This window comes from Manis javanica, chromosome 3 (genome assembly GCF_040802235.1).
Source record: "Manis javanica isolate MJ-LG chromosome 3, MJ_LKY, whole genome shotgun sequence".
NCBI classification, from domain to species: Eukaryota; Metazoa; Chordata; class Mammalia; order Pholidota; family Manidae; genus Manis; species Manis javanica.
The window spans coordinates 39,057,983-39,084,625 of NC_133158.1; the positions used below are offsets into that span (position 1 = coordinate 39,057,983).

At 44.3% G+C, this 26,643-nt stretch overlaps 1 protein-coding gene across 10 annotated transcripts in view; it reads right to left on the bottom strand.

Moving 5' to 3' along the window:
- PCNT (pericentrin) overlaps positions 1 to 26,643 on the bottom strand; it is a 127,185-nt gene that overhangs the window by 68,443 nt on the left and 32,099 nt on the right. For all 10 annotated transcript variants that reach the window (XM_073231174.1, XM_073231172.1, XM_073231170.1 and 7 more), the window contains 2 exons: positions 18,993 to 19,533; positions 13,211 to 13,363 (listed from right to left, as the gene is read on the bottom strand). In XM_073231174.1, the coding sequence (XP_073087275.1) occupies positions 13,211 to 13,363; positions 18,993 to 19,533 (694 nt within the window). The remainder of the gene's footprint in view (positions 1 to 13,210; positions 13,364 to 18,992; positions 19,534 to 26,643) is intronic.

Sequence of the window (26,643 nt, forward strand, 5' to 3'; positions counted from 1 at the left end):
GCAAATATAAATAGACATAAAGGGAGAAACTGATCTTAATACAGTAACAGGAGGGGACTATAAGTAGGGCGTTACATCAATGGATAGATCCTCCAGACAGAAAATTAGTAAGGAAAGAATGGCTTTGAATAACACAGCAAAGCAGCTGGACTTAACAGATACATACAGCACATGCATTCAAAAACAGCAGGACATACTTCTGTTCAGGTGCACGTGAAGGGACTAGACAGACAAAGCCAGCAAGAGGAAGGGAGTGATAACAAAGTGGAAATAAATGAAACAGAGACTAAAAAGCAACAGATAAAAAAAATCAGTGAAACTTAAGAGCTATTTCTTTGAAAAAATAAACCCTTAGCCAGACTCATCAAGAAAAAAATGAGAGTGAACTCAAATAAATGAAATAAAAAATGAAAGAGAAGTTATAACCAAAACCATGGAAATACAAAGGATTATAAGAGACTGCTTTGAAAAATTATATGCTAACAAACTGGACAACCTAGAAGAAATAGAGAAATTCCTAGAAACAGTCTTCCATGACTGGATCTGTAATTTGAAAAGATGTATACCTAAGCTTATTGCAGCATTATTTACAATAGCCAAGATATGGAAGTAATCTAAGAGCCCACTGATGGAGGAACAGATGAGGAAGATGTGTTTTATACACACATATACAATGCAATATTGCTCAGTCATAAAAAAGAATGAAATGCTGCCATTTGCAATATTAGCAAGGACCTAGAGGGTGTTATGCTAAATGAAATGTCAGAGAAAGATAAATACCATGTAATTTCACTTAGATGTGGAATCTAAAAAACAAAACAAATGAAAACCTCCTAAAAAAATACAGAGAACAAACTGGTGGTTGCCAAGGGGAGGGGATGGGGGGTAGGTGAAGGGGATCAAGAGGTACAAACTTCCAATTATAAAATAAATAAGTCATGGAGGTTTAATGTACAACATAGGGAATATACTCAATAATATTGTAGTAACTTTGTGTGGTGAAAAATGGTAACTTCGTTTACTGTGATGAGCACTTGGTAATGTATACATATGTTCAATCACAATGCAGTATGCCTTAAAATAATATGTCAACTGCATTTCAATAAAAAAACTTTAAAAACCTGTAGTAGAGCCACACAATGGGATGCTCTTTAGAAGTGATGATGAGTGCACTGTAGTCCCACACATCATCAGCAAACCTCACAGTCCATACTAATGGGAGGCCATTATAGGTGTTGCTTCTATAAGGGTCAAAACCAGCTAAAACGGAACAATACATTGTCCAGGGATGTATCAGTAAGTGAAAAACCTGTAAGAATCAGGAGAGTGGTTACCTCTGGTGGGAAAGGAGGTACAGGGGAGGTCAAGGGGAGCGTGTGCACTCAGAGACAGAAGGCGTCTTGGTGAATCCTTAACCTGGGTCACAGGACATGACTCCTTCCTTCGTGGCATCATTTTAACTGAACATGTACATTTAAAGACACTTGTAGGATTATTTCACAATGAAAACATCTTAAAAGAGTCTGGTTTTCCTCGAAGTTCGTATACCCTGAGGATGCTGCCTGGCCACAAGGAGTGAGCATGCGAGCTTGTCCCACAGTAAATTCATAGAGACAGAAGGCAGAATGGTGGGTGCCACGGGCTAAGGGGGGAAAATGGGGAGCTGTTCAGTGGGTGCAGAGCTGGGGTGATGAGAAAGTTCAGGAGATGGTACTGGTGACAGTTGTACAACACTGTGAATGTGGTTACTGCCTCTGAATTGTGTCCACTTAAAAATAGTTAAGGTGGTAAATTTTACATTACACATATTCAACCACACCAAAAAGCTTTAATATCAAAGACAAGGCTCATTCCACCTACCTGCAGAATCTGGTTACTCTTCTCCTGAAGCTGCAGTGACAAAGACTCTTTCTCTTCTCGGTAAAGAAAGCATGCTCGCTCACACTCAAGTCTATGTATCTCCTCTTTTTCACACAAAACAATTTTCTTGTTACTTTCAAATTCACCCTATATAAAATGCCATTAAGCAATAAAATTATGCTTGTTCCATTTCTCCGTGTGCTAGACTTAGTTCACTCAACAAGCATTCACGAGTCTGTGCTGTGCCAAGAACAGTGATCAGTGAGTTCAAGGCTGCTGCCCCCGCAGACACACGCTCACACGCACTTGTGGTAGAGTCCAAGACGTGGTTTGCTGCCTTCCCCAAATGGCCTCACTAAGACATTCCCCATCATCAGGTAACAAGACCATCAAAATCCAAGCTATTTAGAAACCTAAGCTCTTTGATTTTTAAAGATAAACCCTGTTTCTTCCTAAGTAAAAAATGTTTTAAATAAGTTTCACCTAATGAATTAAACTACATTAGTAAGCTTACTAAAAACAAAACAAAACATTAGAGTTAGCAACACTTCCAGAATGGCAGAAAAAAATCTCCAAAGTCCACTCCTCTATAAAAGCACTGAAAACACTGGCAAAAATCGTCAAAATTAAGAAAGGCTTGCAACAATCCAGAGTGTTTATGGAAAGCAAAGGCTGAGTATCAGGACAGCAAGCTCTGGAGTGTTTTAAATAGCCCTAACCCCATCACTCCAATCCCTGAGTTGTATACACTTTAAAACACAGCAGTGCATAGTCAAAGTGGATGGGGTGGCAAGGTAAGGAGACACCCAGAATGGGCTTGGAACCCCCAAAAGTACCACTCACCCACTGTTAACACTCTTATCTCCAGACCATTTGCCAAAGACAATCAGCAGCAACTGTTTGACATCACAGTGGCCTGAGGCTGACCCAAACACTGAAAAGGACATGCTAGAGAATGAGACATCAACAGGGGCCAACTAACATACCTGCCATGAAAAATACTACAGGGAGTCCTTCAGGCTTCAGTAAAAGAACACCAGACAGTAACTTGAATCAACAAGAAGGAAGAAATAACCTGGGTAAAGGTAACTGTGCAAGTAAATACAAAAGACAAAATAAATGTAGTTTTGTAATTCTTTTTACCCCATCTGATTTAAAAGACAGCTGCATAAAGAAATTAGCATAAGATGTATACAGATGTACTTTGTTGGACAATATTAGCACAAAGGAGGGAAAAGAATGAAGCTTTATAGAGAACAACTTTATAAACTGTTAAAACTGAGCTGGTATCAATCTGAACCAGATTATTGTAAACTGTTTCCTGTAATCCCCAGGGCAAGCACTAAGAACATAATATAACAAAAAAGAAAAAGAAACATCAAGGAAATTAAAATGAAAAGAAGGCAGTAATGGATTAGAAGAACAAGAGACATAGATACACAGAAAACACAGGACAAATATATGCTACAACATATACAGACCTGGAAAACACTACGCTAAGTTAAACAATCACAAAAGGGCACATATTGTATGATTTTATTTCTATAAAATGTCCAGGAAAAGCAAACGCACAGAAACAAAGTAGATCAGTGGTTTCCAGTGGCTGGGGGAGGGGAAAGTCTGCTATGAGTGAACGGTTTCCTTCTGTGGCGATGCCCATGTTCCGGTATCAGACAGCAGAGGTAGTGACATGACTTTATGAATGTATCAAAAACCACTGGAATGAATACTGTAAGAGAGTGACTTTTACAGCACATGAATCACATCTCAACAAAGCTGTCATCAAAAGACAAAACAAACCTTCAGTAAACACTGCCCTGAGCAGTGAAGGTGCCAAGTGTTCACTCATCCCGCCCAGACATCCTTCTGTGAAAACAGACACAGGGAAGAAAGACAAGCCTTGATGTCCCTGCTGCTGAGTCCCCAAGGCAAGGCAGTCAGACTCAAGCGTTCTCCGATTGAAGATGTTTGATGACAGCTTCTCGGAAGAGGTATGCTAACCAGCCAACTTAAATATAAACATGAATAAAGAAGGCTGCCTAGAAAATTTTCTTTTACTAAGACAATGAAAATATTTCGTTTTATTTTGCGTATCACAACTAATTTAGAACAAATTTTTAAAATTTACTTTGCAGGGGGGCAGAGTCAGGATGGCGGTGTGAGTAGAGCAGTGGAAATCTCCTCCCAAAACCACACAGATCTATGAAAATATAACAAAGAAAACTCTTCCTAAAATAGAGACCAGAGGACACAGGACAACATCCAGACCACATCCACACCTTCAAGAACCCAGCACCTCGCGAAGGGGGTAAGATACAAGCCCCGGCCCGGGGGCACCCGAGCGCCCCTCCCCCTGGCTCCCGGCACGTGGAAAGAAACCAGAGCGATTTTTTTTCTTTTTTTTTGTGAGTGCTTTTTGGAAGCCTTAAAGGGACAGGGATCCCAATACCAGTGAAACAGGGCAGCAAGACTGGTGAGCCGGTGCCTGAGACTGGCGCCAGAGGATAAAGAAAATCGCGCGTTTTTTCCAGTACTGGGGAGGCAGGGCAGCAGGACCGGTGCGTGGGTGCCTGAGACTGGCGCCTGGGGACAGGGAAAATCGCGTTTTTACCTTTTTTTTTTTTTTTGGCAAGTGCTTTTTGGAAGCCTTAAGGGGACAGGGACCTCAATGCCAGGGAGGTGCTTTTTGGAAGCCTTAAAGGGACAGGGACCCCAATACCAGGGAAATAGGGAAGCAAGACTGGTGAGCAGGTGACTGAGACCGGCACCTTGGGGACAAAGAAAATCGCGCGTTTTTCCCAATACTAGGGAGACAGGGCAGCAGGACCGGTGGGCGGGTGCCTGGGGCCGGCACCTGAGGACAAAGAATATCGGGCGTTTTTCCCTTTTTTTCTTTTTGTTGGCGACTGCTTTTTGGAAGCCTAAAAAGGACAGGGACCCCAATGCCAGGGAGGCGGGGCGAAAGGACCAATAAGCGGGTGCCTGGGACCGGCGCCTGAGGACAAAGAAAATCGCGCGTTTTTCCCTTTTTTTTGGCGAGTGCTTTTTGGAAGCCTTGGAGGGACAGGGACCCCAATACCAGGGAGGCAGGGCAGCAAGACCGGTGGGTGAGTGCCTGGTGGACAAAGAAAATCGCGCGTTTCTCCCCTCTTTTTCTTTTTGGTGAGTGCTTTTTGGAGGCCTTAGGGGGACAGGGACCCCAGTGCAGGGGGGCAGGGCGGCAGGGCTGGTGGGCAGGTGCCTGGGACCGGAGCCTGGGGATGGAGAGGGTCGCGCGTTTTTCCCATTTTTTTTTGGTGAGTGCTTTTAGGAGGCCTTGGAGGGACGGGGACCGCAGTGCTAGGGAGGCAGGGCGGCAGGACCGGTAGGCGGGTGCCTGGAACTGGCACCTGAGGACAAACAATATTGCTCGTTTTCCCCCTTTTTTTTTTTGGCGGGTGTTTTTTGGAAGCCTTCAAGGGACAGGGACCCCGGTGCTAGGGAGGAAGGGCAGCAGGACCGGTGAGCAGGTGCCTGGGACTGGCGCCTGAGGACAAAGACAATCGCATGTTTTTTCCTTTTTTTTTTTTTTTCTGTTCCCTCTCTCATTGTTGCTGTTGTTGTTTTGGTTTGGAGAGTGCTTTTTGGAAGTCTTAAAGGGGCAGGGGGCAGGGCAGGACACTTAGTCCAGAGGCAGGGAATCTGGGGATCTCTGGGCACTCTAAACCCCTGGGCAACAGGGAGCACAGAGGCCCCTTACGGAGAAAAATAGCCTCCCAGCCGCTCCCCCTCCAGCCGGGCTCCACCACTTTGGAGGAGCACCCCCGGCCAGGCCACGCCCACAGCAACAGCAGAGATAAACTCCATAACAAACCGGCAGGTAGCAGAAGCCCTCTCTGCGCACAGCTGCTAAGCATAGGCCACTAGGGGTCGCTAGTCTCCCAGGAGAGGAAGGTCACAAACCAACAAGAAGGAAAGCTCTTCCAGTGATCACCCATACCAGCTCTGCAAACTCTCTCTATCACCATGAAAAGGCAAAACTACAGGCAGACAAAGATCACAGAGACAACACCTGAGAAGGAGACAGACCTAACCAGTCCTCCTGAAAAAGAATTCAAAATAAAAATCATGAACATGCTGACAGAGATGCAGAGAAAAATGCAAAAGCAATGGATGAGATGCAGAGAAAAATGCAAGAGCAATGGGATGAACTCCGGAGGGAGATCACAGATGTCAGGAAGGACATCACAGAAGTGAAACAATCCCTGGAAGGATTTATGAGCAGAATGGATAAGATTCAAGAGGCCATTGAAGGAATAGAAGCCAGAGAACAGGAAGGTATAGAAGCTGACATAGAGAGAGAGATAAAAGGATCTCCAGGAATGAAACAACACTAAGAGAAATATGTGACCAATCCAAAAGGAATAATATTCGTATTATAGGGGTAACAGAAGAAGAAGAAAGAGGAAAAGGGATAGAAAGTCTCTTTGAAGAAATAATTGCTGAAAACTTCCCCAAACTGGGGGAGGAAATAATCGAACAGACCACGGAAATACACAGAACCCCCAACAGAAAGGATCCAAGGAAGACAACACCAAGACACATAATAATTAAAATGGCAAGGATCAAGGACAAGGAAAGAGTTTTAAAGGCAGCTAGAGAGAAAAAGGTCACCTATAAAGGGAAACCCATCAGGCTAACATCAGACTTCTCAACAGAAACCTTACAGGCCAGAAGAGAATGGCATGATATATTTAATGCAATGAAACAGAAGGGGCTTGAACCAAGGATACTGTATCCAGCACGACTATCATTTAAACATGATGGCAGGATTAAACAATTTCCAGACAAGCAAAAGCTGAGGGAATTTGCTTCCCACAAACCACCTCTACAGGGCATCCTACAGGGACTGCTATAGATGGGAGCACTCCTAAAAAGAGCACAGAACAAAACACACAACATATGAAGAATGGAGAAGGAGGAATAAGAAGGGAGAGAAGAAAAGAATCTCCAGATAGTGTATATGACAGCTCAATAAGCGAGCTAAGTTAGACAGTAAGATAATAAAGAAGCTAACCTTGAACCTTTGGTAACCACGAATCTAAAGCCTGCAATGGCAATAAGTACATATCTCTCAATAGTCACCCTAAATGTAAATGGACTTAATGCACCAATCAAACAACACACAGTAATAGAATGGATAAAAAAGCAAGAACCACCTATATGCTGCTTACAAGAAACTCACCTCAAACCCAAAGACAAGGACAGACTAAAAGTCAAGGGATGGAAAAACATATTTCAGGCAAACAACAGTGAGAAGAAAGCAGGGGTTGCAGTATTAATATCAGACAAAATAGACTTCAAAACACAGAAAGTAACAAGAGATAAAGAAGGACACCACATAATGATAAAGGGCTCAGTCCAACAAGAGGATATAACCATTCTAAATATATATGCACCCAACACAGGAGCACCAGCATTTGTGAAACAAATACTAACAGAACTAAAGAGGGAAATAGACTGAAATGCATTCATTTTAGGAGACTTCAACACACCACTCACCCCAAAGGATAGATCCACCGGGCAGAAAATAAGTAAGGACACACAGGCATTGAACAACACACTAGAACAGATGGACCTAACAGACATCTATAGAACTCTACATCCAAAAGCAACAGGATATACATTCATCTCAAGTGCACATGGAACATTCTCCAGAATAGACCACATACTAGCTCACAAAAAGAGCATCAGTAAATTCCAAAATATTGAAACTATACCAACCAATTTTTCAGACCACAAAGGTATAAAAGTAGAAATAAATTGTACAAAGAAAACAAAAAGGCTCCCAAACACATGGAGGCTTAACAACATGCTTCTAAATAATCAATGGATCAATGAACAAATCAAAATAGAGGTCAAGGAATATATAGAAACAAATGACAACAACAACACAAAGCCCCAACTTCTGTGGGACGCAGCGAAAGTAGTCTTAAGAGGAAAGTATATAGCGATCCAGGCACACTTGAAGAAGGAAGAACAATCCCAAATGAATAGTCTAACATCACAATTATCGAAACTGGAAAAAGAAGAACAAATGAGGCATAAAGTCAGCAGAAGGAGGGACATAATAAAGATAAGAGAAGAAATAAACAAAATTGAGAAGAATAAAACAATAGTAAAAATCAACGAAACCAAGAGCTGGTTCTTTGAGAAAATAAACAAAATAGATAAACCTCTAGCCAAACTTATTAAGAGAAAAAGAGAATCAACACAAATCAACATAATCAGAAATGAGAATGGAAAAATCACGACAGACTAAACAGAAATACAAAAAATTATTAAAGACTACTATGAAAACCTATATGCCAACAAGCTGGAAAACCTAGAAGAAATGGACAACTTCCTAGAGAAATACAACCTCCCAAGACTGACCAAGGAAGAAACACAAAAGTTAAACAAACCAATTACGAGCAAAAAAATTGAAACGGTAATCAAAAAACTACCCAAGAACAAAACCCCGGGGCCGGATGCATTTACCTCGGAATTTTATCAGACACACAGAGAAGACATAATACCCATTCTCCTTAAAGTGTTCCAAAAAATAGAAGAAGAGGGAACACTTCCAAACTCATTCTATGAAGCCAACATCACCCTAATACCAAAACGAGGCAAAGACCCCAACAAAAAAGAAAATTACAGACCAATATCCCTGATGAATGTAGATGCAAAAACACTCAATAAAATATTAGCAAACAGAATCCAAAAGTATATCAAAAGGATCATACACCATGACCAAGTGGGGTTCATCCCAGGGATGCAAGGATGGTACAACATTCGAAAATCCATCAACATCATCCACCACATCAACAAAAAGAAAGACAAAAACCACATGATCATCTCCATAGATGCTGAAAAAGCATTTGACAAAATTCAACATCCATTCATGATAAAAACTCTCAGCAAAATGGGAATAGAGGGCAAGTACCTCAACATAATAAAGGCCATATATGATAAACCCACAGCCAGCATTATACTGAACAGCGAGAAGCTGAAAGCATTTCCACTGAGATCGGGAACCAGACAGGGATGCCCACTCTCCCCACTGTTATTTAACATAGTACTGGAGGTCCTAGCCACGGCAATCAGACAAAACAAAGAAATACAAGGAATCCAGATTGGTAAAGAAGAAGTTAAACTGTCACTATTTGCAGATGATATGATACTGTACATAAAAAAACCCTAAAGACTCCACTCCAAAACTACTAGAACTGATATCGGAATACAGCAAAGTTGCAGGATACAAAATTAACACACAGAAATCTGTAGCTTTCCTATACACTAACAACGAATCAATAGAAAGAGAAATCAGGAAAACAATTCCATTCACCATTGCATCAAAAAGAATAAAATACCTAGGAATAAACCTAACCAAAGAAGTGAAAGACTTATACTCTGAAAACTACAAGTCACTCTTAAGAGAAATTAAAGGAGACACTAATAAATGGAAACTCATCCCATGCTCATGGCTAGGAAGAATTAATATCGTCAAAATGGCCATCCTGCCCAAAGCAATATACAGATTTGATGCAATCCCTCTCAAATTACCAGCAACATTCTTCAATGAATTGGAACAAATAATTCAAAAATTCATATGGAAACACCAAAGACCCCGAATAGCCAAAGCAATCCTGAAAAAGAAGAATAAAGTAGGGGGAATCTCACTCCCCAACTTCAAGCTCTACTACAAAGCCATAGTAATCAAGACAATTTGGTACTGGCACAAGAACAGAGCCACAGACCACTGGAACAGATTAGAGACCGCAGAAATTAACCCAAACATATATGGTCAATTAATATTTGATAAAGGAGCCATGGAAATACAATGGCAAAATGACAGTCTCTTCAACACATGGTGCTCGCAAAACTGGACAGCTACATGTAGGAGAATGAAACTGGACCATTGTCTAACCCCTTATAGAAAGGTAAACTCAAAATGGATCAAAGACCTGAATGTAAGTCATGAAACCATTAAACTCTTGGAAAAAAACATAGGCAAAAACCTCTTAGATATAAACATGAGTGACCTCTTCTTGAACATATCTCCCTGGGCAAGGAAAACAACAGCAAAAATGAGCAAGTGGGACTACATTAAGCTGAAAAGCTTCTGTACAGCGAAAGACACCATCAATAGAACAAAAAGGAACCCTACAGTATGGGAGAATATATTTGAAAATGACAGATCCGATAAAGGCTTGACGTCCAGAATATATAAAGAGCTCAGATGCCTCAACAAACAAAAAACAAATAATACAATTAAAAAATGGGCAGAGGAACTGAACAGACAGTTCTCTAAAAAAGAAATACAGATGGCCAACAGACACATGAAAAGATGCTCCACATTGCTAATTATCAGAGAAATGCAAATTAAAACTACAATGAGGTATCACCTCACACCAGTAAGGATAGCTGCCATCCAAAAGACAAACAACAACAAATGTTGGCGAGGCTGTGGAGAAAGGGGAACCCTCCTACACTGCTGGTGGGAATGTAAATTAGTTCAACCATTGTGGAAAGCAGTATGGAGGTGCATCAAAATGCTCAAAACAGACCTACCATTTGACCCAGGAATTCCACTCCTACGAATTTACCCTAAGAACGCAGCAATCAAGTTTGAGAAAGACAGATGCACCCCTATGTTTATCGCAGCACTATTTACAATAGACAAGAATTGGAAGCAACCTAAATGTCCATCGGTAGATGAATGGATAAAGAAGATGTGGTACATATACACAATGGAATACTTCTCAGCCATAAGAGGCGGAAAAATCCTACCATTTGCAGCAACATGGATGGAGCTGGAGAGTATTATGCTCAGTGAAATAAGCCAAGCGGTGAAAGAGAAATACCAAATGATTTCACTCATCTGAGGAGTGTAAGAACAAAGGAAAAACTGAAGGAACAAAACAGCAGCAGAATTACATAACCCAAAAATGGACTAACAGGTACCAAAGGGAAAGGAACTGGGGAGGAAGGGTGGGCAGGAAGGGATAAAGGTGGAGAAGAAGAAGGGGGGTATTAAGATTAGCATGCATGGCGGGGGAAAGAGAAAGTGGAGGGAGGGCTATACAACACAGAGAGGACAAGTAGTGATTCTACAACATTTTGCTATGCTGATGGACAGTAACCGTAATGTGGTTTTTAGGGGGGACCTGGTATAGGGGAGAGCATAGTAAACATAGTATTCTTCATGTAAGTGTAGATTAAAGATTTAAAAAAAAAGAAAGAAAGAAAGAAAGAAAAGGGGGATTACTCCTTGATAGGATAAAACTATTGGTAAATCAAAGATTAACACATGCTTTAAATATCCTTAATGTTGATCATTTAAAGGGTGTCAGATGATCAGCTATGGAGGTACTCTTTTCTGATAATATGCCTTTCTCTTAATTAAAAAAAAAAAAAAAAAAAAGCAGCTCCTGTGTGCTGACCTCCAGTGAGTTCTACACAGTAGTATACAGGGCATGTGAAAGTGTGGGCAAAGGGTCTGTTTGTTTCTATACAGAAGATCAAGGCCTAGCTTGGATACCCAGAAAATGAACTAAGATACGATATGAGGAGGAGCTTCTGGCATCAGCACTCTCTGGAGGACTCGTGCCGGGGGATGATCATCAAAAAGCCTCCACAGGGATCCGGGCGATGCTGCGGTTGTGGCTGCGTCCACCCCACCATTTCCTGGACTTGCCATTGGAATGAGGAGGGAGATGTCTAGGCTGGCATGTGCATACAGTGAGACAACGAATTTGACCAGATCTGTACTGTTGGAACTCAACCAGGAGTTGGGAGGGGTGCAAGGTGTAGCACTCCAAAATCTTATGACTATAGACTATCTACGGTTAAAAGAACATATGGGATGTGAACAGATCCCAGAAATGGGTTGCTTTAATTTGTCTGATTTCTCTGAAGACTGTTCAAGTACAGTTGGACAATATCCATCATATCATAGACAAATTTTCACAAATGCCTAGGGTGCCTAAATGGTTTTCTTGGCTTCACTGGAGATGGCTGGTAATTATAGATTTGCTTTGTTTATGTCACCGTATTCCTATTTATTTTATTAAAAATAAAAATAATAATAATAATAAAGGGAGAAATGTGGGATTCACATACAAATCAAGTATAAAAATCAAACGAATATTCATATTTGACCTGATTGTTTATAGTTCATAATGTGTGATCAAAACCGAAAGTTTCTGTGATGACTGCCCTTGTACTGTTCACCATGTAAGAATTTGTTCGTTATGCTTCAGAAGATGTGTGCGTGTTAATTAGTAGTTTAAAACCTATACATGCTTAAGGTACTCTACAAGAAGATATGCCAAAGAAATAATCAATCCTCCCATGTTTTCTTCCATAGGCTACCTCTATAGCTTTTCTTCTTCCTTCCTAATTACAACCCTTAAATAGAATTCGTGCCTCATATCGAATTTACCGAGTATCATAACTCCTCCAGGTGGTAAAGATACCTCGAGACAAGTGCTGCGCATAGAAGCCACAGGGCATAAATCTGCAAAGAAGTAAAAAGCTAACCTTTGCAAACAATATGGCTTCTCTCTCACTTACCAACTTTACATTTCCCTGTATGGCCCCGGAAGATGACTGGTTAGCCAGAGACGGGTAAGATTCCTCAAGGGAGGAACAACCTAAGACAGGCACAGTCGCAGGGGGGCCATCAGGTGAGAAATTGGGGATCAACAGAGGTGAGGCTCAGAACCTCACCCCCCCTGCTTTGAGAGAAATCTTCTGCATCTGTGGATGTTTTGCTGCCCTTGTCTAGCTTGGATTAATACTTAGTCTATAGGCACAGACCTGATCATCTACATTTGCCCTCTTACAGCACTAAACTATGTTTTCTACCTTTATCTTGCATCTACCTACCACTTCAGCATTTTATTAAAAATAAAAAGAATAATAATAATAATAAAGGGAGAAATGTGGGATCAACATATAAATCAAGTATAAAAATCAAATGAATATTCATATTTGACCTGATTGTTTATAGTTCATAATGCGTGATCAAAACCAAAAGTTTCTGTGATGAATGCCCTTGTACTGTTCACCATGTAAGAACTTATTCACTATGTAAGAATTTGTTCACCATGTAAGAACTTGTTCGTTATGCTTCAGAAGATTGGAGACTGACGAGAATTAGGCTGGGGGTGGATTAATGATTGTACATTGAGCACTGACCCCCCTATACAGAATTTTATTGTTGTTAACAACCATTTGATCAACACATATGAGAGATGCCCTCTCAAAAAAAAAAAAAAAATTTACTTTGCAGATGAGAAAGGACAGCAATTTACCCCAGTACCTTTAGCGGTGTGATCTGCTGCCCTGGCAATGCTTCCGCCTGGCACTTCAGCAGCCCTGTCTCCTCCTGATGGTCAGTCTGCTGCTTCTCCTTCTCCAGTGTGGCCAGGAGAACCGGACACTGGGCCTCAGCCTCTGTAGGGACCAGGCCACCCTGTGGAGCAAGAAGAGTCAGCACAGAGTTCTGACCTTACATGTGATATCTGTCAGTACTAGAGATCAGACAACAAGGCTTCCATGGCACAACACTATAATTATACTCTCAACTTCAAAGGCACCGTTTCCAAATTAACACATATCATTTTCATAAACTTTCTCTCCTGAAATAGATTTAATTCCAATCCTTTAAAGGGAGGGATTCAAGCACATTTTCCAGTTATGACACACTGCAAAACTTCGAAGTACTTTAACTCTCTAAACCACACGACCACATTATAGGGAAGGATGGGGTTGATCTGGACCATTCACAGCTAGGAAAGAAGCTACAGCCCTGATGCGGTTTGACCCACGATGCTGGTTCCATGCATGCCAACACCAGAATGCTGGCACATACAAAAACAAAAGCCTGAACACCAGTGGGCACCACAAAACTGCAGGACTGAGGCCAAGGGACAGGACCACACCCTCTTTCCCACTCTCTTTTCTCTGTTTTAGACCCCTCATGAAATAATTCTACCCATTGTGAAGGACATGGGGAAAAATAAGAAAACACAGGTACCCAAGAAAAGGTAAGTCCTCCAAGGAACATAATAAATGGTGATTAACAGTCAAGGGGGAAACTGAGTCACAGCAGATCAGCTCTCTGAGCTGCAAGGCCCAGCAGCGGCATTAGGGGGCTTCCTGATGAGGACCTCCAGCGAGCGGGTCCTCATGGCAAACCCTGCATGCTCACATGCCCATTCGATGCTCTCATTAATAGGCAGGAGGCTTCACTACATGTTCTTGGTGAACTGTTTTGAGCCACTGATCACTTTCTTCAGGAAAAAAGTTCTTTGTGTTTGAAGTCAGGCCAAGAGCCTTCATGAACCTCCTCCCCTGAGTCCTGGGCACTTGCACCCCACATACACACGCAGCAGCACTCCCAGTGGGCTCTTGCCACCTCTCTCTGGCATTGTGGTCCTTCCAGGCCTCGTTGTCGCTGCTTACGAACAGAGAGGGCAGAAGCTGACTCTATATGGAGCCCCGGCTGAGAGGGAGAACAATCAAAGAACCAGCCTCAGTGATGAAAACCCCCTTCCTCATCTGCCCTACAGATGCACCCACAGTCCCCCAACACAGAGCTGCACTTGGTGAAAGGCAGCTGGAAGCTGAGCATATAACTATTTCTTAACCCCTCTTTGTTTCAGGAAGGGTTTTAAGGCAGTTTGCAGACACACACAAAGTATAACAAGAAGGACAAATGAAGGCAGAAAATCAGCAAACACAAGCGTTGGTCCCCTGTGCACTGTGGGCAGCAGGAACGGTCCTCCCACCTTTGGGGGCCTGTCCTGCCCAATGCGCGCCCAGGCCTGAAGAGGGAACCTGCAGACATACACCAGGACAGAGGCAAAGACCAGGTGTGTCAGAGTGATGAAGCCAGAGCCGAGCTGGCAGCTGCAGGTGCGGGACCCAGTGCAGAAGGGCAGCCACCTCGCACTCAGGGAAGACCACAGACAGTACCCAGCCCTCCACCCTGAAAGGCCATGCACCTGGGGATGGGCGACACCCAGCAGGCCACCTCAGAACCCAACTGAACAGGCTCAGAAGTGGTTACTCATGCCCCTGCTGCACCCAGAAGACCTACTTACAATCATTTCTATTTCCAACCTTGAGTAAAAGTCTATTTAATTTCCCATGTTCTGAAGGTAAGGACAATGTAAGAAAAAAATATTTTTAAAAACTTATTCTCAGGATTTTCTAGAGGGTATTATACTCAGTGAAATAAGCCAGGCAGATCTACACACATAAACAGAATCAGAAATAATAAAGGAAAAATCACTACAGACACCACAGAAATACAGACACCTATCCCAGCCATCTTTTTCGGTGAAATCAGCTAGACAAAAAATGCCCTGAGGGAGCGTGTAACCCTCACAACCTTACCAAAGTACAGGGGTGCCCACCCGGGCCACTTGCTGCCCAGTAGTACTGGATGGCAGCCGATGCGGGCATCCACGCTGGGCCAGGGGGCAAAGGTGTGAGGCTCGCTGCCTACAGGCAAGAGAAGGGCAGGAGGGGGAGCACCCAGGCCAGGAGCTGGGAGCTCCAGGGGGCACCCGGCGCAGATGGTTCAGAGGCAGAGAATGCGCAGGCACCCCAGCACATCCGCCAGCCTCGGGGCAGCGCCCGGTGCCAGGGGGACAGCATCCTCACTAGGGGTATGAGGGGGGCACTGAAGGGGCTCTAAGGGAAATCTCGAGGGGGCTGGGAAGGCTGGGGGGACACTGCGGGATGCTGAGTGGGCTCAAGGATGCGAAAATCCTGAGTGGGAAGCCGCACTGAGTGGCGCCGGGAGGCCTGCAGAGGGCGCTCCGCACCCACCCCTCCAGGTCACCTGCAGACCCCACAGCTTTCCGCTTAGAACAGCCCCGGGCCCCTCCTCTGTAAAGGGCCTCTGCCGCTCTGCTGTTTTGCCCTAACGTCCTGAGTTGCAGTTCTCTGCTGCCCTGCAATAAGCCCGTTTTGCTGGTGGAATAACTGAGTTTTATTTTTAAGGTTAGTAAGTCCTGCGGGGACACAGAGACGTGAGGCGCACTGCGAGGAGAGGACGGATCCAGCAGAGGCCTGCGCGGTTCCGCTCCCCGCTGCCTGGGGGGCCTGGGCCTGCGGGCACATGCCCTCCTTTGTCCTCTCGCCCCTTCCAATACGGGAAACCCAAAGCGCCAGAGTCAGGGCAACTGGACAACCCAAGGGGCAAAGCTCAAGAAAAACGCCAACTCCCAGACTTTAGGAACAAACCTCCCTCTCAGGCTTTCCTTTATTTGTGTGCCCTTCTCCTTCTCACGCTGGGAACTTGCACATGAAGCAGCGCTTGAACGCTAAGCTCAGGAACACACTGCCTTCACCTAGCAAATCCAGGCCTTGCTTTATGGTGAGCGTGTCCGAAAAGCCCCTGAGTAAAGTACCTAAGAAAAACTCATGATGAACAAACTTGTACATGGTGCTTCACATAAAACACCAATTATCTGAATCATTGCACACACAGATCCTCACCCGCTCATCCCCAGACAGACCAGATATGGGAGACACAGTATCTGAAATCTAAGAACGCCAAAGCAGCAGGGCCAGAGAGTGCAGCCAGTGCCCTCAGATGGACTGCAGGGGTACAAGCCTGAGGGAGGTGTGCCCAGTCACGTGCTTGTGTCTGTGCACACCATGAGCACAGGGCCACCGGCACCTCAGCAGAAATAGCCCCTGAGGTGCACAGGATGAGCAGAGGCTGAGCCTGGCATCAAAACCCTCTTGGGCCAGCTCCCTGGAGGCAGGTCTGTGCTGCTCCAGGCCCTGGGACTCCCAGTGCACGGAGCAGAGACCATGGGTGACAAGCAGTACAGTACTAAATGGGGCCTCGGGGAAAGGCTCACTGAGGTGCTGTGACTGAAAAGGGGCAAGCACATGAGTTTCCAGGCAGGGGACAAGGATGAGTTCAGAGGTCATACCCAGTATGTTCTAGAAAGCGAGGCATCAGGTGGCTGACCTCACGAGAACAAGGGGAAGGACAGGAGATGGAGGGAGCTGGAGCTGGGGCTGGGTTGGGTTGTGCCCAGGGTCAGGCTGTGGGCCCCAAGGTACTGGGAGTGCAGAGTTGGGGGCACAGGGCAGGGACAGCTGTGCAGAAGAGACCGTGTGGGAGGCTGGCAGCAGGACACCTCACTGGGGTGCTGGGACATGCTCTCCCGGGGAGGCTGAGCAACTGAGCACAGACCCTGTGTCCTCTTTGCATGTCCACAGCACTCACTCCCAGCAGGCTTCACGAAGGCTGTCACAGCTGCATGCAAGCATCACAGTGCTCTGATGAGAACATCTGGGAGGGAGCCCCAGAGCCCAGTGGTTTTACCAACATCATGGCACCCAGTCGGGGCCAGAGTCCCACACCAAGGACACTCCTGAAGCCACTGCTGCTGAGGAGGAGGCACGCTGTAGCTCAGAGCCACTCACCTGCGCGGCCCCCTCCTCCAGTGCCTGCTTCTGCTCTGTGCTTCTGCATCTTGGCTGCATGCATTTTGCTGAACTCCAGGCACCCGGGCTAGGACTGTGATCCTCTCCCTCCAGCAGGCACCTCTGATGGTGCAGGGTATCCACACATGCCTGTGTCCACCACCCACACACCTCCACACACCTCTGTCCCACCAAGAACACACACCTCATTATCTATGAAGTGATAAAACATTCTATATGCTTCCTACAATCAAATTTTGCCACTAAATAAAGTTAAGTCCTGGTTTAGAACACATACTTTCATGTATACATGTTTCTCCCTCTAGAATATTCTTAAAAAATATTTTTTTTTTTCCAAACCAAATAAACCAAGAAAATCTCATTTAAATCCACAGGCTGGGAATAAGCACTGTTCTCTACAGCATCTGTCTGCATGGAGGGGAACCAAAGCAGACAGCTGAGGGCCTGCAGGTGGAGGAGGGACCGGCCTGGGGGCACCTCCTAGCATCTTCAGACAGCTCTCCAAGTTCACACCAAAAGGATCAGCTGCTCCATCTCCTCCTAAGGAGGAGCCACAGACCACCACCAACACCTGTCCTGAGGCCGGAACACAAGGACAGGCCAGAGGATGGTGACCACAGAGGGAGCCCGACTGTGCCCTGCTTTCAAGGGCTTCTTCCAAGATCCCACTGTCAGGCTAGCAAAACAGGCAGAACTGAAACACAGTGAAGCCATCGCACCCACCAAAGCAAGGTCCCCGTTCCTTCAGCCCTGAACAACTGGATATTGGCAGACCACAAACTCACTACTGCAGCCGACTCACACAGAGCCAGACAGGCCCTCCCAGGATCAGCTCCTCAAAAAGCGTGTCCAAATCCACACAAACACTTCCACCTGGTATCTGTTTATACAGGCCGAACATTTCCTATTTTGTACTGGGAATAGCAGCTTCCTAAATGTTTGACAGAGTATTACTTCGCCAGAATGGTGACACTTAATTACATCCAGCCTTAGCTCATTCCCCTGCCACCCTAACACCCCAGGCATATGTACCACCCTGCACAGGCAGGGCGGCCCAACACCATCTGCCCACTCAGGAGCCTGGCACACCCACCAAAAAGAGCAGCTCTGTCTGCTGCAAGAAGACAAAACCCTGCAGCAACATCAGGCTCCATGACAAGAGCTCCCAGCGGAACCAATGTGTCACTAGGGAGAGTGCGTGTCTGCAGGGGGAAAGGGTGCTGGCTCAGAGCAACAGGGCTGCACCCAGAAATTCCCTTTTGTCTGAAACTTGAAGTCCCTGCCAGAGGGGAAGGCCCTGCACTGATACATGGCAGAGGGTGTAGTGAAGCACCAAGAAAGGGGATCTGAGGTGCCATGCGCATGACAGGAGCCCCACAAAACCAAGCCTCACTGCAAGGGTCTGAAACTTACATCTGACCCAGAATTTGGTGCATAGGCACATCCACATTTTTCTAGGATTAAGAGACCCAAAGCCTTTGCCAAGGAGTTTGGCCAAAAAAAACCTCTAAAGCCACCGTTGTAACCCATCTCATGAAGAAAGTGACCACTCACAGTGGCAGTGCGGGAGACACACTTGCACACACACACGCAGAGCCAATGGGTGGTTGAAGGGCGGGCCTCACCTGACGGGCTTCTCGGCCATCCCCACATTCAGCGCTCACTTCCAGGCTCGGGCCGTGCTTGGCAGGAGGAAGCTCCCCGTCAGGCTCCTGCTGGAGGTGCTCCACCTCCCCGGTCAGGGTTGCTGGACAGGGAGGACCCTTTCTGTACAGCTGCTTCTCCAGGTCTGACTGCAAGAGCTCGAGGGCCCGCCTGTGCTCATCCCGTATGCCCTGGATCTCAGATAAGTAACAAGACTCCAAAGAGTCCAGGTGTGACAAATGTCTGGTTTCCAGAGCGCTGATTTCAGCAGCATGTTCTGTCTGCAGTTCAGCCACACGAGCTTCCAAAAGAGCCCGCTGCTCACTCTCGAATGAAGCCTTCAGTGCCTCAACCTCGGCCTGGTGCCTTGTCTCAAGCTCCATCGTCAAGGACAGAACATGCTGCTGGTGCTTCCCCTGAAGGAGCCGGAGCTCACTGGCGTGCGTCTCCTGGGCCTCCCGCAGGACGGCATCCTGCTCCGCCGTGAACTTCTCTGTGATTTCTTTACGTTCTTCTAAAAACCTGAGATGACATGCAAAGTGAACAGATAGCAAAACAGAGTCATAACAGCACAAGCCACGCAGTGATGCACCTACTCACGTCTCCTACAGGAAGCACCCCTTGCCCTCCTCTGGGATCTTAACTGTCCTACTTCTTATCTCTCTGCACAAATGGCCTGAGGGCATCCCCTACAGAGACGTGAAGAGTGAAGGCACCACGTGAAGCCAGGGAAGTTCAGAGGTCAGAGCTAGTTACCCCTGCTTGCAGGCTGAAGTGGAGACACGGGATCCACAGCAAGAAAGCACAGATGTGTGCACACATACACTCCCAGCAGACACCAGAGTCAGCAGACACTGCCTACCCACAGGGATGACCTTGAAAGGAAGGGATGGCAGCATGGCTCACGAAAGCCCACAAGGCCACAGACAGTGTTCAAAAGAACCCAGATAAACTCTCCTGTTGTGAATGAAGGGACATGAATTAAAGAGAGCCCCAGGTAGTGCTGGCAGCCAAAACAGACCCAGGCAGGAGGCTGGCTCCGAATCAGGCACCTAGACTCCCATCAGGATTGGGGGTACCTGGAGTGCCCATGGGTGCCCTTACACATTGTGAGGTATCCTAACATTTGACAGGTTCACATGAATGGCAGGAGCTGCTTCTATGTGAGAGCTTCCCATCCCACCTGGGCAGCGTTTCCACTGGCCGCACAGCCCCCACCACATGGAAGAGCACCAGTGTCAGCGCCCACCCAGCTGGCATGTGGAGGTCAGGGTTCAGAATCACATTCTCAGACCCCAAAGCCAGAGCCCTGGGCACCCCCAGGATGCTGGGGGGCAGCGGACAGACGAGCAGCAGCGGAACTAGCAGCAAAGAGTGCAGGGCTCATGGGAGCCAGCACTGGCAGGCAAGGGCCAAGCCACGCTTCAAATCTGCTTAGGCATGTGTATTTGTTCTAGAAAAAAGCTTATTTTAAAGACATTTCTGTTTGAGTTTAAAAAAACGCAAAGCATTGTGTGTCCTGATGATAAATGAGGCCTAAGGTTTGGCCATGGAGGCTTTAAAACATGCAAGCAAATAATAAAAATGCCACAAAAGATGATTCGTAGTTGGAGGATTCTCAAGATGGCAGCATGAGTAGGGTGGTGGAAATCTCCTCCCAAAAGCATACGTATTTTGAAAATACAATGACTACAACTATTCCTAAAAGAGTGACCAGAAGATAAGAGTACACGTGCCAGGCTACATCTGTGAGAGCCTAACATCTCATGGAAAAGGGTAGGATACAAAGCCGTGACCCGAGCACTCCCCCCACCCCAGACCACTGGAGGGAGGAAGGGAATCAGAGTGGGGAGGGAGTGGAAGCACAGGGCTGCTAAATAACAGGCCCTGGTGGTCTGCCCCAGGAGCACAGACACATTGCATAGTGCACTGGATATTGGAGGAGAGGAAAAGCAAGGTTTGAGACTGAGACTATGAACAGGTTCCCACAGCCAGCTGCCCTGGGACAAAAGAAAACCAGGTGCTTTAAAAGTCTTAAAGGGACAAGGGTTTAACAGGTGCACAAAATCATCCTGGCATAATCAGCCCAGCAGACTGGGAACTTTAAGGCACATCAGGCACCCTAACCCCATGGGTGGCAACACAGCTCTGAAGCCTCTCGCGGCGATAAGCACCCTGCCATTCCTTCCCCCTTGTCAACAATGCAATCAAAGCAGCTGACCCACCATTGCTACAGAACAGCCAGGGAGCAGCCCCACCTACAGCAACCACACAGCTTAGCAATGAGGCTTCTCCTTGCACGCACTTGACCAGCACAGATAGCAGAGGCTGGCGCAGAGTCCGGGAGTCACAAACGGGCTTTGATCTCGTGGCAGAACATGTGCCACTCATCTGCAACCCCTGTCAGTGCCCTATGCCATTGCAAGGGCCGCCCAGCCCACAGCAGCTCAAGGGATTAACCCAGAGGCTGCTCCCTGTGCGTGGTTGACTGGCACAGACAGCAGAGATGGGTGTGGAGACCGGGAGGTGAAAAGGGGCTTTGCTCTTCTGCCAGAACACACTCTGCTGGCCTGCGACCCCCACCAGTGCCCTAGGCCATCCCAGGGGCCGCCCCACCCACAGCAGATTAGCGAGATTAGAGTATTAACCCAGAGGCTGCTCCCTGTATGAGGTTAACCAGCACAGACAGCAGAGACAGGCAAGGTGACCAGCAAGCAGGAAGGGACTTTGTTCTTGCAGCTGACACACATGTCACTTCTTGGCAATCACTCCTACTGCCATGAAAAGGCAGAAGAACCTTGTTCAGTCCAAAATCCCTCAAACACCAGAGAGAGGACTTGGTGAGACTGAAATCACCAATCTTCCTGAAAAATAATTCAAAATAAAAGTCATAAGTATACTGATGGAGCTACAGAGAAATATTCAAGAGCTAAGGGATGAATTCAGGAGGGCAATAACAGAAATGAAACAAACAATGGAAGGACTTAAGAGCATACTGGATGAGGTGCAAGAGACTGTTAATGGAATAGAGATCAGAGAACAGAAATAGAGAAGCTGAAGCACAGAGAGATAAAAGGATCTCTAGGATTGAAAGAATATTAAGAGAACTGTGTGACCAATCCAAATGGAACAACATTCGCATTATAGGGGTAACAGAAGAAGAAAGAGAAAAAGGGATAGAAAATGTCTTTGAAGGAATAATCACTGAAAACTTTCCCAAGCTGGGGAAGGAAATAGTCTCTCAGACCATGGAAGTCCATACATCTCCCAACACAAAGGACCAAAGGAGGACAATGGCAAAGATCAAAGACAAGGACAGTGTATTAAAAGCAGCCAGAGAGAAAAAAGATCACCTACAAAGGAAAGCACATCAGGCTATCTTCAGACTTCTCAGCAGAAACCTTACAGACCAGAAGGGAGTGGCATGATATATTAAATGCAGTGAAACAGAAGGGCCTAGAACCAAGAATACTGTATCCAGCAAGATTATCATTTAAATTTTAAGGAGGGATTAAACAATTTCCAGATAAGCAGAAGTTGAGGGAATTTACTTCCCACAAACCATCTCTACAATGTATTTTAAAGGGACTGATCTAGATGGGAGTAAGCCTAAGGCTAAATAGATGTCACCAGAGAAAATAAAATCACAGCAAAGAAAGTAGACCAACCAAATACTAATTAAATGCAAAATAAAATCAGCTATCCACAAAATCAGTCAAGGGAAACACAAAACAGTACAGAATAAAACACTTAACATATAAAGAGTGGAGGAGGAAGAATGGAGAGAAATAAAGAATCACCAGACTGTGTTTATAATAGTGTAATAAGTGAGTTAAGTTAGAAGGTTAGATAGTAACAAAGCTGCCCTTCAACATTTGGTAACAACGAATCCAAAGCCTGCAATGGTAATAGGTACATATCTACTGATAATCACCCTAAATGTAAATGGACTGAGTGCACCAATCAAAAGACACAGAGTAAAAGAATGGATAAAAAAGCAAGACCCATCTATATGCTGCATACAAGAGACTGACTTCAAACCCAAAGACATACACAGACTAAAAGTGAAGGGATGAAAAAAGGTATTTCATGAAAAACACAGAGAAAAAAGCAGCTGTTGCAGTACTTGTATCAGACAAAATAGACTTCAAAACAAAGAAAGTACTAAGAGACAAAGAAGGACATTACATAATGATAAAGGGCACAGTCCACCGAGAGGATAGAACTATTATAAATATCTCTGCACCCACTGACTGTAACGGGGTATGTGGGGGGGACTTGATAATGGGGGGAGTCTAGTAATCATAATGTTGTTCAAGTAATTGTACATTAATGATATCAAAATTAAAAAATTAAAAAAAATCTATGCACCCAACACAGGATCACCTACATATGCAAAACAAATACTAACAGAATTAAAGGAGGAAACAGAATGCAATGCCTTCATTTTAGGAGACTTCAACACACCACTCACTCCAAAGGACAGAACAACCAGACAGAAAATAAGTAAGGACACAGAGGCACTGAACAATACACTAGAACAGATGGACCTAACAGACATCTGTAGAACTCTACACCCAAAAGTAGCAGGATACACATTTTTCTCAAGTGCACATGGAACATTTTCCAGAATAGAACACACACTTGGCCCAAAAAAGAGCTTCAGTAAATTCAAAAAGATTGGAATTATACCAACCAACTTCTCAGATCACAAAGGTGTAAAACTAGAAATAAACTGTACAAAGAAAACAAAAAGGCTCAAAAACACATGGAGGCTTGACATGCTCCAAAATAATCAAGGGATCAATGACCAAATTAAAACAGATCAAGCAATATATGGAGACAAATGAAAACAATAGCACAAGGCCCCAACTTCTGTGGGATGCAGCAAAGACAGTTCTAAGAGAAAAGCATATAGCAATTCAGGCATATTTAAAGAAGGAAAAACAATCCCAAATGAATAGTCTAAATTCACAATTCTGAAACTGACAAAAGAAGAACAAATGAGGCCCAAAGTCAACAGAAGGAGGGACATAATAAATACCACAGAAGAAATAAATAAAATTGAGAAGAATAAAATAGAAAAAATCAATGAAACAAAGAGCTGGTTCTTTGAGAAAGTAAACAAAACAGATAAACCTCTAGCCAGACTTACTAAGACAAAAAGAGAATCTACACACATAAACAGAATCAGAAATGAGAAAGGAAAAATCACAATGGACAACACAGAAATATAAAGTTTTATTAGAGAATACTATGAAAATCTATATGCTAACAAAATGGATAACCTAGAAGAAATGGACAACTTTCAAGAAAAATACAACCTTCCAAGACTGACCAAGGAAGAAAGAGAAAACCTAAACAGACCAATTACCAGCAACAAACTGAACTGGTAATCAAAAAACTACCCAAGAACAAAACTCCTGGATGAGATGGACACATTGCTGAACTTTATTAGACATTTAAAGGAGACATAATACCATTCTCCTTAAAGTTTTCTAAAAAACAGAAGAGGAGGGAATACTCCCAAACTCATTCTATGAAGCTAGCATCACTCTTATACCAAAACCAGGCAAAGACACCACAAAAAAGAAAACTACAGACCAATATCCCTGATGAATATAGATGCAAAAATACTCAACAAAATATTAGCAAACAAATTCAAAAATAAATCAAGAGGATCATACACTATGATCAACTGGGATTCATCCCAGGGATGCAAGGATGGTACAACATTCAAAAATCCATCATCATCCACCACATCAACAAAAAGAAAGACAAAAACCACATGATCATATCCATACATGCTGAAAAAGCATTTGACAAAATTCAACATCTGTTCATGATAAAAACTCTCAACAAAATGGATATAGTGCAAGCACCCTCAACATAATAAAGTCCAAAGCCCATATATGACAAACCCAAACCCACAGCCAACATCATATTTAACAGTGAGGAGCTGAAGGCTTTTTCTCTAAGATCAGGAACAAGGCAAAGATGCCCACTCTACCCACTTTTATTCAACATAGTTCTGGAGGTCCTAGCCACGGCAATCAGACAACACAAAGAAATAAAAGGCATCCAGACTGGTAAAGAAGAAGTTATAAACTGTCACTGTTTGCAGATGACATGATATTGTACACAAAAAACCTTAAGAATCCACTCCAAAACTACTAGATCTAATATCCGAATTCAGCAAAGTTGCAGGATACAAAATTAATACACAAAAATCTGTTGCATTCCTATACGCTAATGATGAACTAGCAGAAAGAGAAATTAGGAAAACAATTCCATTCACAATTGCATCAAAAAGAACAAAATACCTAAGAATAAACCTAACCAAGGAAGTGAAAGACCTATACCCTGAAAACTATGGAACACTTAAAAGAAATTAAAGAGAACACTAATAAATGGAAATTCATCCCATGCTCTTGGCTAGGAAGAATTTATATTGTCAAAATGGCCATCCTGCCTAAAGCAATCTATAGACTCAATGCAATCCCTATCAAAATACCAAAAGCATTCTTCAATGAACTAGAACAAATAGTTCTAAAATTCATATGGAACTACAAAAGACCCCAAATAGCCAAAGCAATCCTGAGAAGGAAGAATAAAGCAGGGGGAATTACGCTCCCTGACTTCAAGCTCTACTACAAAGCCACAGTAATCAAGACAACTTGGTACTGGCACAAGAACAGAGCCACAGACGAGTGGAACAGACTAGAGAGTCCAGATATTAACCCAAGCATACATGGTTGATTAATATATGATAAAGGAGTCATGGATATACAATGGGGAAATGACAGCCTCTTCAACAGATGGCGTTGGCAAAACCGGACAGCTACATGTAAGAGAATGAAACTGGATCACTGTCTAACCCCATACACAAAAGGAAATTAGAAATGGATCAAAGACCTGAATGCAAGTCATGAAACCATAAAACTCTCAGAAAAAAACATAGGCAAAAATCTCTTGGACATAAACATGAGCAACTTCTTCATGAACATATCTCCCCGGGCAAGGGAAACAAAAGCAAAAATGAACAAGTGGGACTATATGAAACTAAAAAGCTTCTGTACAGCAAGAATACCATCAGTAGAACAAAACGACATCCTACAGTATGGGAGAATATATTCATAAATGACAGATCCAATAAAAGGCTGTCATCCAAAATATATAAAGAGCTCATGCACCTCAACAAACAAAAAGAAAATAATCCAAAAAAAAATGGGCACAGGATCTGAACAGACACTTCTCCAAAGCAGAAATTCAGATGGCCAACAGACACATGAAAAGATGCTCCACATCACTAATCATCAGGGAAATGCAAATTAAAACCCCAATGAGATATCACCTCACACCAGTTAGGATGGCCAACATCCAAAAGACAAACAACTACAGATGCTGGTGAGGATGCATAGAAAGGGGAACCCTCCTACACTGCTGGTGGGAATGTCAACTAGTTCAACCATTGCGGAAAGCAGTATGGAGGTTCCTCAAAAAGTTCAAACTAGAAATACCATTTGACCCGGGAATTCCACTTCTAAGAATTTACCCTAGGAATGCAGCAGCCCAGTTTGAAAAAGACAGGTGCACCCTATGTTTATCGCGGCACTATTTACAATAGCCAAG